At 48.4% G+C, this 20000-nt stretch overlaps 1 protein-coding gene across 7 annotated transcripts in view; it reads left to right on the forward strand.

Annotated features, from left to right (window-relative positions):
* The window catches only part of fgfr2 (fibroblast growth factor receptor 2), a 51748-nt gene that overhangs the window by 14974 nt on the left and 16774 nt on the right, over nucleotides 1-20000 (forward strand). For 3 of the 7 annotated variants that reach the window (XM_042066696.1, XM_042066701.1, XM_042066702.1), the window contains 7 exons: nucleotides 280-354; nucleotides 4719-4888; nucleotides 8461-8584; nucleotides 14147-14337; nucleotides 16296-16440; nucleotides 18157-18359; nucleotides 19154-19293. In XM_042066696.1, coding sequence (XP_041922630.1) covers nucleotides 280-354; nucleotides 4719-4888; nucleotides 8461-8584; nucleotides 14147-14337; nucleotides 16296-16440; nucleotides 18157-18359; nucleotides 19154-19293 — 1048 coding nt within the window. Of the gene's footprint in view, nucleotides 1-279; nucleotides 355-4718; nucleotides 4889-8460; nucleotides 8585-14146; nucleotides 14338-15101; nucleotides 15241-16295; nucleotides 16441-18156; nucleotides 18360-19153; nucleotides 19294-20000 lie in introns of all 7 variants that reach the window. The other 4 variants (XM_042066698.1, XM_042066699.1, XM_042066697.1 and 1 more) reach the window with 4 other exon arrangements.

Raw genomic sequence — 20000 nt, forward strand, 5'->3', positions numbered from 1 at the left:
CAACGTGTGTGTGTGTGTGTGTGTGTGTCTGTGTCCGTGAATGCCTTGTGAGTGTGTCTTTTCTGGAATACGTACGGCTGTGAGTGTGAACGTGTTTTTGCATTAGGCTTGAGGACCGAAAGCAGAAGCGTTGTCTCTCTCGGGATTTTGAAGTGCATGCGTGTGTTTGTGCGCCTGTATGTGTGAGAGAGGAAGCGAATGCTGTGCGAGTCTTGCTGTGTGCTTCTGTGCAAGCATGACGAGGGGCACGGACGTGACAGTATTACCGGTTCTCTGCAGATGCCATTTCGTCGGGCGATGACGAGGATGACACGGAACGCTCGGAAGATGTGGCCGTGGACGGAGAACAGATGCGTGAGTACCGGGCAAACGAGGGACTCGTAGACAAGGGGAGGGGGGAGTACACACTCTTGAGTCTGCTCATCTGCACTGGCTGCATCTGGTCCATTGGCTGTGTTAAAGAGGTCCAGAGCAGTTCATAATTGCACACACACACACACACACACACACACACACACACACACACACACACACACACACACACACACACACACACACACACACACTGCAATATCGTTCCTCTCAATGTGATATCATGCAGCTCTCTTTCACCATGGCGGTTTTCACTTGTGTCTCTGGGCGCGCATAAAACATTCGCAGGCATCCTTAAGTGATCCGACAGAGCCGTCACGTCCTGTTTATTTGTTTTTTTTTGTGTGTGTTACTGTCCTTATTTATTGGTATGACTCCTTGAGTTCTTACTACGACCTGTGAGAACTCTTTCGGCTCATGGAAAAGTTGTTTGTCAGGCCCCTGTCATTGAGTTCCTCCGGCGTTAGCCGAGTATCACAGTTTCAGTGCAAGCGAATTCCTGGCATTCCCTAAGCCTGTGAGCCTCAGTGTGTGTGTGTGTGTGTGTGTGTGTGTGTGTGTGTGTGTGTGTGAGTGAGTGTGTGTGTGTGTGTGTGTATCTCAGGTAGTCGAGCCCTGGGGAGCCTGTCAGCTGCGATCATCCATTATGGAGGCAGCCCATCTGCTCTCCGTTATTTACCTGATGGAAGACGTGTTCTGCATTGGTGCTGTGGTGAAAGGAGAAAAGGGGGATAATGGGGAGGGGTATTCAGAGAGAGAGAGAAGGGGAGTGAGAGAAAGAGAGAGAGAGAGAGAGAGAGAAGGAGAGGGAGGGAGGGAGGGAGGGAGAAAGGCCTCTTTACCTTTCAGTCTTTTTAAAAAGGGGGAAAAGAAAAGTGAACAAGAGGGCTTCCATATCCTGTTAAAATTCTCTGCACGCATCTACACCCCCACACCCACACACTCACACACAATTACTCACACGCACACTCACTTATTCACTCACTTACACACACACACACACACACACACACACGCGCACACACACACACACACACACACACACACACACACACACACACACTCACACAAGCCTGGTCGGTTCCAAAGCAAGCTCTAATTGCTCAAAATGCATCTGACATGGTGGAGAGAGAAAGAGTTTCAGGCTGTTTCAACAACAAAAAAAAACTTCTTGGTCCTAATAAAGCAGTTTGAAAGCAAAGTCAAATCTGGCTCGGTCAATCTGAAATCAGCCGAGAGGGGAGGGGTGTGTGGCTGGGGTTGTGGTCGGGTGTGCTCGAAAAAATTCCAAAACAGAATATGAAAGGAGTAACACAGAGCAGGAGGAAGAGGAGGAAGAGGAGGAGGAAGAAGAGGAGGAGATGGGGGGTTTAACTAGTAGTTTCTGCTTTGGATTGAGCCCAGAGTCTTTCTCTCTCTGTCTCTCTCACTGTCTATCTCTCTTTCTCTCACCCTCCTTCACCCTCTACCTCTTTCCCTCTCTCTCTCTCTCTCTCTCTCTCTCCCCTCTCCCTCCCCCTCTCTGCGCTGAGGAGTGCTGGCCTTGGGCCGAGGGTGTTGTGTAGTATGGAGCCGGCAGCATTTCAGAGCCCGGCATGTTGGACCGCTGCCTCGCCTGAACCACTCACTGCTCTCTTCCATTACTCTCAGTCCCTAGCTTTAACAACTGCGTACATATCTCCCCCACCACCATATTTCGCTCTCTCCCTCTCTCTCCCCCTCTCTCTTTCTCACTCTCTCTCTCTCCCTCTCTCTCTTTCTCCTTTTTTTGACTATTCTTTGTTTTCCTTCTCTTCGTGTATCATGTGTGTTGTCAACGGAGCGGCAGAAAATTGGAGGAGACAATTGAAGGCCTGAGCAGAGAGAGCTGGCAGCTCCGCGCTGTACTGCTGTGGTCGTGCTAATGTTTTTACGTGAAAAGTTCAGCGAGAGTTGGGGGCTTTCGCTTCATTTTGTGCTGTTGTTTTTTTTCTTCTCCCTCATCGTTAGCCTTAGCTTTTTTGCCATAGTGAAGGAAATGAGATGTAATCAGCATCTCTCTGACTTGTGGTCACTGTGATCTCGACCCTTCATGCATTGTTTGGACACAGCATGTTGTTCTTTTGAGGTGGACTTCAGCCCAAAGCAGCCGGCTCTTGTCTTCCTCTGAGAGCTAACATTTGAACCAATAGTTGGTCAGTGCTCTACCCTTTCCTGCATAAAACAATGAGATATCCAAAATATGACTCACAAGTATGTGGTCTGGTCTTGGGACCCGGGACCTGCTGTAAGCGCGGTGATACACGGGACAACTTTTTCAGCAATGTTGCTGGTCAGACTTGAAAACTGGTTGAAATAAATTGAAAACTGGTTCAAAAAATTAATTCAAGTTTTTGCCCTGAAATCAATGGAAATGCACCAGAACCATAACACTCAGTCTTGAACATTGCCCAAGCAAAAATTGCCCAAACATTGTTCAAAAAGTATCCTGGTGTATCATCAGCTTTAGCCCTCCATGAACACCTAAGGGTCGAAGGTCAGCGGAGATGAGGCTCTTCCTTATGTGGTGTGGCGGAAGTTGAAGGTTGGTGGGGGGTGGGCTGCTGACCTCAGGTGGTGCCCTTTGAAGTTTGCCATCTCCGCTGCTTGGAGGGCATGGGAAAGGTGTTGTGAGGCCTGATGTGTCTGTCTCCGGCGCAGAGGTCAGAGAGGAGTCAGTAGGGCACCGCGCGCGCTATGCTAAAGATGTGGACCAGGCCTTTGGTCTGTCAGAGGACACCGGAAGCCATGTTTAAAGTGATAGATGGATGGATAGAGAGTGAAATAGGAAGAGAGGAGGGAAATAAAGAGAAGGAATGAGGCAGAGAGAGAGAAAGTAGTAAGTAACAGAGCCGGCGATGAAGAGAGGTATGGAATGGAAGAGATAGAGTGCTAATGAGCATGCGAGTTTGTTTCTGTAGCGGAAGGAAGCTCTCGGGGTATCAAAGAATGTTTACACTTTCCGTTTCTCATTCAAGAAAAAATGCAGTCCACTGCAATTTGGTATTTCAGACACCAGAAAATCAACCGCCAGTGGCTAGTCATCCTGCTGCTAGCGCTGCCCAGGGGGTGCTAATTTTCTGCATGTATTCGAAAGATGTAGCTTTGGAAAGAAACAGAAAGATGATGGCGGAAATGGATGTGTAATGCAGTGAGTGGGACGAACTTAACCAAGCCTATATAACATCAGAAAAGAAAGGGAGAGAGAGAGAGAGAGGGAGAAGGAGAAAGAATGAGGGGGGGGGAAAGAACAGGCCGATTACAGTGAGTTCCTCTTAGACATCGATCCTCTCACTACCAGCGGTTAATGATTAATCACAGGTCAGTGAGCTCAGATCTTTAGCTGTCATCCGTGTCTCTGCCAGTGACGGAGTCTCGTCCTTCGCGGCCGTCACAGCGGAGATGCTAACCGGAACCCAAGTCAAACAAAATGTGATGGTCTAGTTGCCTTCTTGGCAAGACACAGCGACTTCTCTCCTCTGGAAGCTGATGTTCCTCCCAACCAACCCAAACCCACCCCACCCCACCCCTCCTGTTACACCTCCCCTCCCCCTTTCCCCACACCCTTCTCTTACCCCTCTCTCCCCCTCACTCCCTCGCTCCGTAATCCCCCCCTGCCCTGCCTGCCCCTCCTACCCCCTAACCCCTGGCTCCGAGGAAACCCAATATGTTTTGATTTAAGCTGCTCTGCAGCGACGCGAGGGGTTACACTAACCAGGCGGGCCATGCGGAGGGAGAAGGCGTAGCGTGAAGAGACACTAGAGCTCCTCCATCTGACTCTCCACTCTACTCCCCTTCTCTCCTGCCCCAATCTCCACCCCCCTCCTCCTTCTCCCCCCCCCACCCCCCTCTTCTCTCTTCTCCTCCTTTCTCCTTCCTGTTTGCCTGTTCTGGCTTGCCGGGCCCACAGCCACACTTTATTCACGAGGGGTGCCCTCAAGGTTGCCTGACTGAAATCAAAAGGAGTCCAAGACAGGCTCTTCTCCCCCTCCTCTCTTCTCCACATGCTCTGGCGTAAACTGTTTAGATGTGTGAGGAGGACAGTGCATGCATACCAGGCAGATTCAGACACTGGTAGTACGCAGGCAATGACTATAACAAACAAACAACATGATTATAACAAACAAAACAAAATAAACCATATACGCAAGGCCTCAGTGATTTGTTAAATATAACCTGAGACATGAAGACTGATACCAGGTGTTGTGCAAGAGAGATGTGGCATGGTTGTTTAGATTTACTTTTAGCGTGTTAAATAACATTCCTTTTCACTCATGCTCCTGAGCTGAAGAGTGAGAGCCTTACACTCTGTCCCGTCTGTCCTGCAGGAGCGCCCGCTTGGACGATGCCGGAGAAGATGGAGAAGAAGCTGCACGCGGTGCCGGCGGCCAACACGGTCAAGTTCCGCTGCGCGGCGGAAGGGAACCCCCGGCCCAAGATGCGCTGGCTGAAGAACGGCAGACCGTTTCGTCAGGAGGACCGCATGGGCGGATATAAGGTGAGAGCCTGATTCCAGCTGCCTGTTCTCAATTCTAAAGTGTGTATTCTGGAGAATGTGTGTAGAGCCAGTGTTGAGCAAAAAAAGATGGCAGATTTTCAACTCCTTTTCTCCGAAGACAGGGCAGTTTTGACACATTTTCTAATTGTGGGACACTGTCCAGATCTTTGAGATTGTGGAACATGTAACTGCTGGAAACTACTTTGCTCTTTCACCGGAATTGTGCTTGCATTTCCAAAATGTGTCCAACTTTGCAGAGCACAGTGAACTTTGTACACACTTTCTTGCTGAGCTGCACAAATTTAGGGACTTTGTGTGTGTGTGTGTGTGTGTGTGTGTGTGTGTGTGTGTGTGTGTGTGTGTGTGTGTGTGTGTGTATATGTATGCGCATGCGTGTGTGTGTGTGCCCCTGTCACTTGGACTCTCAACGCCTCTGGTCTCTGGGTTTAAAATGGAGGTGGAGTGTGTGAAATTGGGTTTAGTCATCCATGCTGGTACGCTCCACAGGGTCCCCGTTCCTACTGCCCCGTTGTAGCTATGCTGTGGTGGACGTGTCCCATTCGGGGGCTGTTTGGGAAACTGTCAGGGCCACTCCTAGGCGTCTACCGAGCAGCCAGATAATCTGTCGACCACAACAAAAAGTAAGAGGAGAGAGAGAGAGAGAGAGAGAGAGAGAGAGAGAGAGAGAGAGAGAGAAAAGCACACAGAAGAGATGAGGAGAAAATAATAAATACGATAAATAAGATATCTTCAGACAGAAAACAGAGTCTAATAATAGTCCAGTGGTTTTAAAAATATGGAGTTTTGCCTGGGGTATTGATCCAAAGGCAGTTAAAATGAGCTTGTCACACTGAAAACCTGAAGTGCAGTTAAAGTTTAATGGCCAGTGCAGCCCAGGTCCTGGACTCTTGTGTTTGCGCTCCAGCTCAGAGAACAAAACCGGAGCAAACAGATCACTCTCCGAGACCGCCAGCCGCATGACACGACTCCAACGCACCCAGGAAATACTCAGATAGTTTCACCACCACTGCGTCACCATGAAACTGCCTCAGTTTGTGGGCATGGAGCGTTTTATTGAAAGACATGGGGACACTGTTTTTTAAGTAGCCTCATGTATAAGACAACCCTAACAATAGCATATCAAAAGTATTTTTTTGAACACTTAAACTTAGTGCAAGTACACTATGCAAAAAAGTAAAAGTACTTAGCACTCAGGGCAAAAAGTCTTCAAAAATGAGTATATTGGCTGTTCAGCACATGCGGTTGTTCTCCATTTTTAAGCAAGTTCACAGTGTAAGGAGTGGAATTGAAGGAATATTTACTTGAAGGGCATTCCGAGATTAGTCTGGACTGTTCAGTGGAGCCTGCCAGTCTGACTGTGTCTGCAGTCAGTCAGTCAGTATGATGAATTCTCACTCCGAAAAAACACATTTTTCACTTTACATCTGTGTCGTCGCCCACCCCCACCCCCTCGACCAAGCCCTCCGGAGCACTGCAGATATATGTTGAGGGCTTTTGTTTATGAATCCTAAAAATACCTGAGGCCGGTCGTCATGGAAAAGCCAAATAGCCCAATAACGTTTTATTTCCTTGTCGACGTGAATACGGTATCTTGCTTGAAAAAGAGAGACAGAATTCCAACCCCATGAGCCATTGTGTTTTCTTTGGACGAACTGGGTGTATTTTGGTCCGAAAAACCCGCTCACGAGTTTTGTAAACATGGCGACCATTTTGCAAAAGCAGTCTAGTATTGTGATCATCAGATTGTTAGTCTTGGAAGTAATTGCTTGTGACTGGAACTCGAGTCGACTAAGGTCCCTTACAAGAGCAGCTCTTTATTTTCACTTGCCCCGATATGACACATTCATGCCGTCTGTGAAATGCTTGAGATATGACCAGGCAGTTATGGGGGGGATACTGCAGAGTAGGAGGAGGTCTTTGCCTGGCCCGCAGTCATACTAGTACAAACGTGTTGGGGCCTCTAGTTTTGGCTTCCATCTCAGATCAGTCAAGTATCTGTCGCCTGTCCCCGGGTTGAAGCGGATGTTGATACAAGCTCCAGACAGTCATCAGGACCCTGATGCTGGTCTTGACACCAGGTTGCTCTCTCTCTCTCTCTCTCTCTCTCACACCCTCTCTATCTATCTCTCCCTCTCTCTCTCTTCTTTCTCTTGCTTTCACAGCAGAACTGATGTGAACACATGTGGCCATCTGAACGGTGCTCTGCCAGTGTTCTAGGGCCACTGTGTTTGTTCTATGCCAGGGTTCCAGGCACACCATGTCTGTTCCCTCCATGGATCTGCAGCGATGACACAAAAGACTTTCAAGACCCGCTAACAAACACAGGGACAAAAAACAAACACTGCAAATTGGACAGTTGGCAGAGAAAGTTAGACAGACAAAGACAGAAAGACCTGCCAAGATAAAGAGGGCTATGGATTAGAAAGAAAGACAGACAAAAAGCAATACAGAAATGAGAAAGAAAGAAGGAAATTAACATCAATGGTGGTGGAGAAGTGAAGGCAGTCAAGAAAGAAAACGAGAGGAAATATGGACAGGGAAAAAGAGTGTTTTTGCATGTCTCTGAGAGAGAAAGGAATACAGAAAGAAAGAAAGAAAGAAAGAAAGAAAGATAGAAAGAAAGAAAGAAAGAGTCAGCTTGATCTGTGGGAGCTGGCAGGTTTGGGAGTGAAGCCCTCAGTCACAAGAGAGACAGAAAGAGAGAGAGAGAGAAAGAGAGAGAGACAGAAAGAACGAGAAAGAGAGACAGAAAGAACGAGAGACAGAAAGAGAGAGAGAGAGAAAGAGAGAGAGAAAGAGAGAGAGAGACAGAAAGAACGAGAAAGAGAGACAGAAAGAGAGAGAGACAGAGAGAGAGAGAGAATGGGTGGAGGAGAGAAAAATAGAGGGCAGGAGGTGGAGTTGAGACAAAGCTGAGCACCGAGCTGTGAGGTCTGTTCTCAGCAGAGCACGATGGGAAAAATAATAAGCGCAGCGTCGACAGACTGATCCTAAAAGCCAGTGCCGCCCCCACCCCAGGAATCTCTCTTTCTGTCTGTCTCTCTCTCTCTCTCTATCTTACTCACTGTTTCTTGCTCGATCTCTCCTTGTATTGCTCTCTCATTTATCTCTCTCTGTTTCTCCGTCTCTCTTTCTTCGACTGCTTGAGTTTGGGAGCAGCTGACCTTCTCCCAAGTATCTGTTTTAATCAGTAGGAGTTGCCTCACGCCTGCCAAACGTTCACTCTAAGCTGATGCCAGTTAAAATCCCGTCTAAAGAAATAGGAAAATAAAAGTCAGCATTTTTCTCTTCCTTGTGCTTTCTTACAGTGTTTTCTTTGTTTACTATTTTTCAAGCCTTTTTTGGATGCATCTGAGATTCCCAAATAAGCGGGGTGCCCTCAACATTTTGAAGGGAAATTGAAGTCTTTGCTTTCATGTGAAATCATGTTCAGGGCACTGCAATAAAACACCATTGTATAACGTAACTTTCACCTCAGGTGTACTGTCCACTCCTTTGGGACTTTAGGCTGCGTGTTTGCAAACTTTTAGCCTCCTGTCGCCCATCTACAGGTGCGCCAGCAGCATTGGACGCTGATCATGGAGAGTGTGGTGCCGTCGGACAAGGGCAACTACACCTGCCTGGTGGAGAACGAGTACGGCGGCATCAACCACACGTACACGCTGGATGTGGTCGGTAAGTTCCCATGGGCCCTCCGTCTTCTCCCAGCACAGGTGTGCTAAGGCCGCAGGTGTGCGTCTGGAATGTGTGTGTGTGTAGAGTGCGCTGGCTGACCCACAGGGGACTGTGTGTGTGTGTGTGTGTGTGTGTGTGTTACAGTTATTGTATAAGGGCACAGGTTCAAAGCAATCAGGCTAAAACGCAGCCTTTAGGGTAAATAGCCACAGTTCAGACTGATGCAAGACAGGACCCTGCATAGCATACAGCATGCATTACACACACACACACACACACACACACACACACACACACACACACACACACACACACACACACACACACACACTTAGCAATATATCCTGAGAGAGGGCCCACAGAAAGGGATAAGGTGGGGTGAGACAGTGAGGGGGCTGAACACTTGGAACAATGCCCAAAAATAGCACACATGGGAGAATGGCCAGACTGTGTGTGTGTGTGTGTGTGTGTGTGTGTGTGTGTGTGTGTGTGTGTGTGTGTGTGTGTGTGTGCTTGATTGAGGGGCGCTGTGTATGGACTTTGCTCGGCTGTGGCTGTTGACTTGTTTTTAATGGAATACTAAGTCTCCGTGTTAATGGCTGAAAAATACAACCTTGATTTAGCATTAGCATTTAAACAGTAGAAGCTGATATGGACTGAGGCTATGAGCTCTCATGTACTATGAGACTATGTAAACGGGTAAAAGATCTTAACGGGTGTTTTGTCAAAGTCTCCCTCGAGACAAGGCAAGATTAGCTGTGGGTTGGTTCTGGATACCAGAGAGCATTTACCACACACACACACACACACACACACACACACACACACACACACACACACACACACACACACACACAGAGCACAGATATAACATATTTCATGTTAGCTTTAATGTATAGGTAAGGCTAAAGTCTATAAAGCTTTCAGCCCTATGTCCACACACACACACACACACACACACACACACACACACACACTTCCCCATGCAGGGATCAGCCAGTGCGGCCCCTGAGTCTCGCTCTCTGTTTCTGTGTTTCGCTGGGTTTTATTGCTCTGCACTAAAGCCTTTGTGTGTCTGGATTCAGGCCTCATGCCAACCCCCCCCCCCCCCCCCGTCCCTCATACACTGCCATTCTCTCCCATTTACAGAAAGAGAGAGAGAGAGAGAGAGAGTCTCTGTTTCATGATGGTTCGCTTCAAATTCTGATTCACTTCAGAAGAGACGGAGAGAGTGTGTGTTTGAGAGCGAGGGAGGGAGGGAGGGAGGGAAAGAAGTAGAGCATGCAGAGATGGAGAGATCAGAGGGAGATCAAAGCCAGCGGACTCCTGCTCTATCTCAGATATGACCCTCCAGCAGCCAGAGAGAGTGATGGCAGCCCTGACCTCCAACCTGCTAAAGCCTGGCACCGGAGGACAGAGAGAGAGAGAGAGAGAGAGAGTGGGAGAGAGAGAGAAACAAACAAGGAAAAAGGATGAGATGAAAGGAACGAGAGACATAAGGAAGGCAAATAACCAAAGGTGAAAGTGGGAGATGCAATAAATTGAGAAAGACAGCATTATAAAGACATGGAGAGAGAGAGGGAGATGGAGAGAGAGAGGGGGAGAGAGGAGAGAGAGAGAGTGAGAGAGGGGGAGAGTGAGAGGGAGAGAGACAGGGAGTGAGGGAGAGGGAGATAGAGAAGGAGAGAGAGAGAGTGGGAGTGAGAGAGGGAGTGAGAGAGGGAGAGTGAGAGGGAGAGGGAAAGGGAGTGAGAGAGAGAGGGAGAGGGAGTGAGAGAGGGAGAGTGAGAGGGAGAGGGAAAGGGAGTGAGAGAGAGAGGGAGAGGGAGTGAGAGAGGGAGAGTGAGAGGGAGAGGGAAAGGGAGTGAGAGAGAGAGGGAGAGGGAGAAGCAAAGAAAGAGGCATGGACACAGTCAAAGAGAGATGCTAAGAGCAAGGATGCCCCATTGTCCAAGAACTACCTGTCTGTGCCCGCTGGCGCCTCATCAGTCGCGCGGGCCCGTGCCCCCCGCTCACCCGCTTCTCCTGGAGCTGTTTGTGGTGCCCGCTCGTCTCCTGCTCCCTCTTTGCCACGGCGACCCCTCGGCGACCCTGCCCGGCCAAGCGGCAGGCAGGTTACCCAGAGTTCAGTGGTCTCGCCAGGGACGCGGCGGAATCCCGAGAGCGTGCCCGGAACCAAGGGCCAGAATGCCGCACTAATGACATAATTGACAGATTGCTTTTGATTGGAGGAGGCTTCAGATGGGTGGGGGTCATAGCTCGGCCACAAGTGGCTTCAAGGGACTGGACTTTGGGTGGGGGCGGAGGGTGTGGGGGTGGAAGGTGGAGGTGTGTGCCCCCTGCCCAGTGCTACTACATAGGGAACAGTGGGATATTCTAAGAGTTCTGGCTGCATGGTGGCACTAGGGAGACGTGTGTGTGTGTGTGTGTGTGTGAGAGAGGATGTGGCCATTGTGGCTGCAAAATTTGTAGCAGCCTGCCATAACCTGAGGGACAGCCAGTGAGGCCACAGCCATAAACAATGTTATAGGATTGTTATTATTATTAGAATTGTCGCTTAACTTTTATGTCTTACTTAATTTACAGTTCTGTTAAACAGTATTTTATTTATATTTTTGTGTACAATGAACATGTAATTGAGCTTTGGCAATAATGTCATTGAAACGTTCATGCCAATAAAGCTTTCTTGAATTGAGAGAGAGAGAGAGAGAGAGAGAGCATTTGGTAGAGACTCCCTTTATCTGTCTTGTGAAGTGGTGCCCCTTCTATGTGCTGGGTGTGACATCTGCCCAATTGTTTACATGTGTGCTGCAAACCTGTGTGTGTGTGTGTGTTAGAGAGAGAGAGAGAGAGAGAGAGAGAAAGAGAAAGAGAGTGAGTGAGAGAGGGAAAGGAAGAACGAGAGATCGTTCTGCCTGACTGAGTTTTGGTTGCTTTTATGTGGCACAGTAAAAAGGGTAAAGAGGATAGAGAAAGCTGAGGTTTCCCTGAGCTGATGCTCTAACATCTAACACACACACACACACACACACACACACACACACACACACACACACACACACACACACACACACACTTTCAGACTCTCACTTTCACTCCCTCCCTAATATGCTCAGAGTTCAGACCACTTAACTCTGTCTTTCTCTGAGTGTCTCCATAACACATGCACACGCCAAACACACTCTTGCCCTCCATCTCTTGATCGAGTTTTAGCACCCCTAGGACTAGAACCCAGCTTAGCCACAGCACAAACCCCCATTTGCATTTCCTATACAAAACCATCTTTGATATGAGATTGTGTGTGTGTGTGTGTGTGTGTGTGTGTGTGTGTGTGTGTGTGTGTGTGTGTGTGTGTGTGTGTGTGTGTGTGTGTGTGTGTGTGTGTGTGTGTGTGTGTGTGTGTGTGTGTCTGTGTGTGTGTGTCTGTGTGTGTATATCCATGAATGTATCCATATATGTGTGTGATTTATAGTTGTTGTTGAGAAATAGCGAAACACTTCTCTTTTCATGTTTTTTGAGGGAAACATAGAGCAATAGACAGAAAGAGGGAGAGAGTACTGTAAGAGAGAACGAGTAAGAAAGAGAGAGTAAGAGAGAAAGAGAGAGAGAGTAAGAGAGAATGAGAGGGAGGCTTATGAGAGAGAGGGAGGGGAACAATAAACACGACAAGCCCTCGGAATGTGTGGGAAGGGGGGCCAGACGTGAGAGAGAGAACGAGAGAGGGAGGAGGGACTGCTAGTCATCTGACCACAGCGTAAACAGATTCAGACTGATAGATGGGCAGCTCTCTCCAGGGTCTCTCCACCTTTCCTTTTTCTCCCCGCACTCATCCTCTGTTTCCCCCTTTCTCTCTCTCTCTCTCTCTCTCTCTCTCTCTCTGTCTTTCTTTTATTTACCCGCTCCCTCTTTTCACTCCCCATCTGTTGGGCTCCCTTTATTTCTCCCATTATTTTGCCACCCCTTCCCCCACCTCTTTTCTCCTCTCTCTCTCTTTCTCTCTTCTCCCCCACCTCTTTTCTCCTCTCTCTCTCTTTCTCTCTCCCCCACCTCTTTTCTCCTCTCTCTCTCTTTCTCTCTTTAGTCCCTCCTGCACCCTTTCTTATCCCTTGTTTTGCTGCCCTTCATTGCTCCCCCATTACCTTTAAGCACACACACACACACACACACACACACACACACACACACACACACACACACTAATATACACATACACACATGCACACACATTTCTTAAGGGACAGATATGTGCTATTAGGTTCATATGAAATGTTCTTGCGGTTTGTATGTAAGTGTGTGTGTGTGTGTGTGTGTGTGTGTGTGTGTAAGTGTATGCTGTCAGAAAAGTGTGGTTTGTCTAAGAGTTTGGCGTTTGTGTGTGTGTGTGCGTTTTAAGAACTTTTAAGAACTGGAGGTTTGGAGGGGGTGCTGGGTATTATTGTGCAGTGATTGTGGAGGCTGTGTGTGTGTCGTGAAAGAGAGCATTGTTCCCCATTTTTTTGCGCTGTTTGCAGGGGAAATGTTTGCTAATGAAAAGAATATGCTCAACTCTCAGTGTGAAAAGCTTAATAAAACAGGTTTTCTCCCAAAATAATGCATCATTGGAATAAGAAAGCACAGGTCCAATATCCAATTGGGGGGGGGGGGGGGGGGGGTGTAGATTTACTCTCAGAAGCCCTATCAGAGATCGACTTGAATCAGGAATAGGTTCTCATAGTTCCCAGCATAGGTATATAGGCTGCTTATCTACAGCAAGATAACTCCCTTTGTTTTGTGTGAAGAATCTTAACTGGAGTGGGTGTTGTGTATGTGTGTGTGTTGTGTATGTGTGTGTGTGTGTCTGTGTGTGTGTGTGTGTGTGGTGTGTGTGTGTGTGTGTGTGTGTGTGTGTGTGTGTGTGTGTGTGTGTGTGTGTGTGTGTCGCGATAAAAGTGCAGGATTTGTGCCAGGAGGTTTGGAGTGGGGAGGTGTTCACACATTGCTTTTCTGCGAAGCCTGCGGGCGTCTTGATCTCCTAATGTGTTTCACTCTCCGCTTGAGTAAACGTCTTAGCCTTTTCTCTCTTACACACACACACACACACACACACAGGTATCTCTTTATCTTGTTGTCACTGACTACCGACTTACTCTTGTATGTTGTGTCCAGTGTGTAGTGTGTGATGGCTGATGACTGGTCGGTGTTTCCCAGATAATTGAATTCCATTTGTGGTGGTTGGTTTGCAGAATTAACTTGAATGCAACAGTTTTTAACAAATTAGCACAACGTGGTTATGATGCTAACCAGATTTAAGCACAATTTAGTACAACCTGGAAAATCATTGTGTGGTGGGCAATGTTGATATTGTGGTGGGCTGCCACACATAAGTCAATGTATGGGAAACACTGCTGTTATTACTCTTAGGCCAGGAGAATGATGTCCTGCTAAAAAAAATGACTAAAAAAGGCATGTTCGATTGTTTGACTTATTATTCCCTCTCTTTCCCTCCTTCTCTCTACCTTTCATTTCTCTCTCTCTCTCTCTCTCTCTCTCTCTCTCTCTCTCGATTCGTTTGAATACTTCTAGAACGTTCCCCTCACCGGCCCATCCTTCAGGCGGGCCTGCCAGCAAACATCACGGTGCAGGTGGGCCAGGACGCCAAGTTTGTCTGCAAGGTCTACAGCGACGCCCAGCCACACATCCAGTGGCTGCAGCACATCACCAAGAACGGCAGCCGCTACGGCCCCGACGGACACCCTTACGTCCGGGTCCTCAAGGTACGCAGGCCAATCACATGCTGCCGCGTGCAGGTAGTCAGCCAATTGCACTTCGGAATAAGGAGTTGGCCTCTCAGGATTGGTTCGTTTTTACTTTTTTAATGGGACAACGATTGTGATCGGCGTTCGAGAGGCCCACTGTTCTGAAGTGTTACTGGGTGATTTCTTCCATCTGTTCTTTGTTTTCTTCCTCCTGTTTTTCCTCTAGAATGATCACTCTTTTACAGGTGTGTGCGTCCCTCAGATGCACACCCATCTCTGTGAACAGCCACAGGATGTGTGTGTGTGTGTGTGTGTGTGTGTGTGTGTGTGTCAGAGTTGATTTAAACTTTCTCCCCTGGTGGATTAGTCCGAAGTGTGGTTCCAGAACAGCCTCCATCTTTAGACAGAAGCTTCAAACCAGGATTATATCCTCTGGTCATCTTTTTGGGTACTTTTGGGTGGCGGCTCTACCTGCTGTCTTCTATGTCGGTTTGTGTGTTCACAAATTGCAATTTGGAAAAACGTGTGTGTATGTGTGTGTGTGTGTGTGTGAGAGAGAAAGTGAAAGTGAGAGAGTGAGAGAGTGAGAGAGTGAGAGAGTGAGAGAGTGTGTGAGTGTGTGAGTGTGTGAGTGTGTGAGTGTGTGAGTGTGTGAGTGTGTGAGTGTGTGAGTGTGTGTGTGTTTGTGTGTGTGTGTGTGTGTGTGTGTGTGTGTGTGTGTGTGTGTGTGTGTGTGTGTGTGTGTGTGGTCAGTGCTGACTCTACTGAACTGTACCCTCCAGCGCTCGGGCATTAACAGCTCGGACGTGGAGTCCCTCACAGTCTTCAACGTGACGGAGATGGACGCTGGCCAGTACACCTGTAAAGTCTCCAATTACATAGGCGAGGTCAACCAGTCGGGCTGGCTGACCGTCATCCCAGGTAAAAGCCCCACGCAGACCACCACGGGCCCCTCACCTCACCCTACGGACCCCACACCCACCCACCCACTTCGTCCACACCTCCCTCTGGATCTCCCCCACCCTCATGCTTCTCTGCCCCACTCCTGCTGCTGGTGTCCTGGGTCTTGTGTGGTGACTTCTCCCCTCTGTGGTGGCCCTGGGTCTGTGCTTGTGGTTCCTGGTTGACGGACTGTCCTTGTACTGTGTGGGTGTGTGGGTGGGTGTGTTTCTCTCTGTGTGTGTGTGTGTGTGTGTGTTTGTTCAGTTGCTGTGTGACGGGTAAAGGGTTGTGTGTCTTCTCTTTAACAGCAGCCATGGAAAAAGCTGACAGGACACTGCAACACTTTTGCCAACTGAGCCTTAGAAAGCAGAATCTCTTTCTCTCTTTCTCTCACTCACTCTTTCTCTCTCTATTTCTCTCTCTCTCTCTAGCTCTACCTCTGTCTTTATCTCTCTACACCTTTTTGTTTTTGGAGGCGGTTGGAGTTGCAGATGGTTGTTTCCATGTAGATCCTCTATGGTGTTTTTCATAAGTGTGTGCTCATGTGTGTTTGTGTGTGTGTTATGGTTATGGGTGTGTTGGGTGCATGTCTTGATGGTGAAGGGATCTGACCATGAGTGTTCGCTCATCTCTCCAGTGTGTGTCTCTGCTCCTGTAAACACCATTCTGTCGTGGTGTTGGTTCGGACATCTGTTTTTGGTCTGCTAATGTTCCCTTCCCCTCCCTCTCTCCATCTCTGGAGGCGCACATCTCCGCTGGTGTCGGGGGGATGTGTCTGCGATGACCACTCAGGTGTCTCCACGAGCTGCTCTCTCCTGCTGGTCTTTTGGGGTCTCACTTTTGTTCTCTCTCCTCTTCTCTCTCTCTCTCTCCCTTCCTCCCTCCCTCCCTCTCTTTCACACTCGTCCCCTTTCCCAATCCTCTGTATCTGCCCTTCCCTCTCTGTTGACTCCTGGTTCCTTCCTCCTCTCCATCCTCCTGCATTCTCTTCCTTCTCCTCCTCCTCCTCCTCCTCCTCTTCCTCCCTCTATCAGACCGCAGGTGTTAACACCACGGACAAAGAAATCGAAGTCCTCTACGTGCCCAATGTCACTCTTGAGGACGCGGGCGAGTACACGTGTTTGGCGGGTAATTCTATTGGGATCTCCTATCATACTGCTTGGTTGACGGTGCTTCCAGGTACATATCTCTCTCTCTCTCTCTCTCTCACTATCTCACTCTCCCTCTCTCCTCTCTCCTCCGCCTCTTTTTCCCTCTGCCTTCCTTTTATCTTGTGTTCTGACATATAGCCGTGCTATGTCAGCAGTCAGTTCTCTTGTGGGTTGGACACACGTCTCTACTTAAAATGAGGACATCTGATTCTCCTGCCAAAGCTTCTTCCCTGGTTATAAGGATACATTACTTAGACATAAGGTAGTCATTGTTTGTAGCTTCACCGGGATTACAGCCCTGTGTTTATATCAAAGGGAAAATAGAACTGAATTAAATGTCTCAAAGAGATACAGATGTTACTCTGCAGCAGATGTTGTCTCCAACCCTTCATCCCTTCTCTTGTGTTTTGATGGATAGCCTTTTTACTTCCATGTAAACTGCATGTTTGGGCTATCTGTCTGAGAGAAGATGCCATGGTCCTTCCTCTTGACTAACAATGTCTGTCTCAGTCGGCTCTGATAATTGCTAAAATGGGACGAAAAAGTCTTTTCTTTGTCACGCGGTCTTTCTCAATTATCAGAGCCCCTAAGTAATATTGACTAGTATCATTGCTCTTGACTATTGCTGTATGCAGTTGTGTATTATTTGCTTATATGTGTATCTGTCTTCAGTCTGTCGTGTACATGTTTTTTGTGTGTCTGTATTTGTATGTGTTTATAAGATAAAAGTGGAATGATAGCCCATTGCTAACCCTAGATAAGCCTGGACTGATTGTTGTCCCAAAGACTCCACTTGTCCGCATGCTAGAGGCATTAGCATCAGTCCTCATTTACCCACATTAACAGTTCATATTTGGATGTCTGGAAAGGACATCAGTGCAATGATGAAGACAAACAGTCCTCTTGCTCGGAAACCCAGATGCTGTGGCTAGTTAAAAGTCCAGAAATTCCCCCCTAGTCCCCACAGATAATTGGCTTGTTTTGTCTTGAAACAATGAGACATAGCCATACTGCTGTGCGGAATAATATGTTTTATTTATTGCGGCTTTGCCTGAGATGGATCCGTGGCGCCTGCAAGACTGACGTGGCTTTTATGAGATGTGGTTTTTGCTGAATAGGGATGGACAGGGAGTTTGGGTTTGTGTATGGAGGTGTGTGTGTGTGTGTGTGTGTGTGTGTGTGTGTTAGTGAGGTTAGTGATGCTAATGCTAAGATCCTCTTGATTCTCAATTAGAGACAGCTCTTGCCACAAAACGGGACGCCTCATCACAAATGATGGCTCTGTTTACTAGTCTGTGGTTTGATACTGTTTGCTTAACACATTTTCAGGGCATCAGTGCACATGTGTGTAAATGCCCTATTTCCTCGGAAGACGCAGACACACACACACACACACACACACACACACACACACACACACACACACACTTAGACTTGTCAAGTCAGTCAAAAGTTTTCCAGTCGAAGGCATGCGGTTTGTTTGTGTATGTGTTCAATTGTTGTCATGTCCTGTTCTCGTCCATGTGTCTGTGTACGTTTTTCCATATATGTCTGCTACTCTGCCTCATCAAGATGGACTCATAGTCCAAACATCCCTGCCCCCTCCCCCTCCCCCTTCTCACCCATGCTCCTCTGGCCCTCTCTCTCTCTGTCTCTGTCTCTGTCTCTCTCTCTCTCTCTCTCTCTCTCTCTCTCTCTCTCTCTCTCTCTCTGTCGGTTCCGTCCTCCTCCTCGTCTCCTGTAGTCACCGAGGAGCCGGCTCAACCTGTGTTCCCGCCCGACTACGTGGAGATCGCCATCTACTGCATCGGCGTCTTCCTCATCGCCTGCATGGTGGTGATCGTGCTGGTGTGCCGCATGCGCACGTCCACCAAGAAGCCCGACTTCGGCGGTCAGCCAGCGGTCCACAAGCTCAGCAAACAGATTCCCCTGCGTCGCCAGGTAACAGAAAGTAGATAAAGAGTTCCAAAACTCTTATACACGACTGTAGGGAACTCACATAGGTGCACAAGCCAACGCGTGCGCACACACACGCACATGCACACTCACACACATGCCTCAACATGCAAGTAGAATATGTAACAAAACACACCTGCATTCACCCATCCATGCACAAGAGTAGGGTATATAGGTGTGTATGTGAGTGTGGGCAGCAAGTCTTTTGGGAGTGTGTGTGTGTGTGTGTGTGAGTGTGTGTGTGTGTGTGTGTGTCTAGTCTGTGTGCCATCCACGCTCTGTGAGCCCTTGCGGTGGCTCAAGGGTCACCTGACATCTCGGTGCACAGTCTGAGAGGTGTGTGTGACCATGCAGTCAACCGTGGAGAACAGGTAAGCAAACAATCCGTGGCAGGACCCAGGATCTACAAGTCAGTGAGTGGGAGAAGGAACCCTTCTCTCTGCCCCAGTACCACTGCACCTCACTTTAGATCCTTTATAGTAGTAGAACCATTCAGTAGAACCATTTATAAAAAATAGGTTTCTGATCAGTGCAATGCTTTAAAATAAAAAAATAAGCTCAGCATATGCAACGAAGAGTAAGAGGGAGAATTTGGATATGGTTAAAGTTATGCATATGGATCTGGTTAGAGTGTATAGGCATATTTGTATGATAAAGTAATCGTACTTATGCATTTGTCTGTGTGTGGGACGTGTGTGTGTGTGTGAAGTTAGGGCACATGTAAAGGTTCACAAGTGTGTATGTTTGTAGACACAGGTGATCAGCCATACGTTCTTCCCCTGCAGGTGTCGTCGGACTCTAGCTCGTCGATGAGCTCTAGTACGCCGCTTGTGCGCATCACCACGCGACGGAGCTCCGCACACGACGACCCCATACCTGAGTATGACCTCCCCGAGGACCCGCGCTGGGAGTTCTCCAGAGACAAGTGAGTCTCACACACACTCACTCACTCACTCACACACACACACACACACACACACACACTTACACGCCGACACATTGTTTCAGTGGGATCAGACTCCTGATAGCAGAGTCTGGCTGAGTGTTTGACCAGGCTCTTTAGTGCTAAGGCATGGCCGGCCGTATCGCTGAGCTGTCGCTGGGCTGGTTATCGTCTCCGCTCTTATCCGAGGCCTATCGCCGGCTCGTTAGCGCCACGCCGTATCTGATAGGCGGCGGGAACACTGGCGCATTGTGCAGGGGAGGAGAGACGCGGTGCCGGTGGTGGCGAGCTCCACACAATCATTAACCAGTGAGTAATGCTCCGTGTCTCGATAACGCGCCATCCATCATGCGCTCCTACGTTACGGCGGTGCGGCTCTGCTCGCTGTAGCTGTCGCTCTCCTATTAAAGGCTTTTCAATGTCCCTCACACACACACGCACCTGAACACACACACACACACACACACACACACACACACACACACACACACACACACACACACAAACACACACTCATGCAACCCAGCCCTAATGCCGCCTTGCTAATTAGTTATTGATAGATGCATAGGTCTTAATCTGAATGCCGGAATGTGTGTTCCGTCCTGAATGTTCCATCCTGAATGTACCCGGCCGCTTGTGTGTGTTTGTGTATGTATATGTGTGTCTCTGTGTGTGTGTGTGTGTGTGTG

The sequence above is a fragment of the Alosa sapidissima genome, chromosome 16 (genome assembly GCF_018492685.1).
Source record: "Alosa sapidissima isolate fAloSap1 chromosome 16, fAloSap1.pri, whole genome shotgun sequence".
In the NCBI taxonomy this organism is placed as follows: domain Eukaryota; kingdom Metazoa; phylum Chordata; class Actinopteri; order Clupeiformes; family Clupeidae; genus Alosa; species Alosa sapidissima.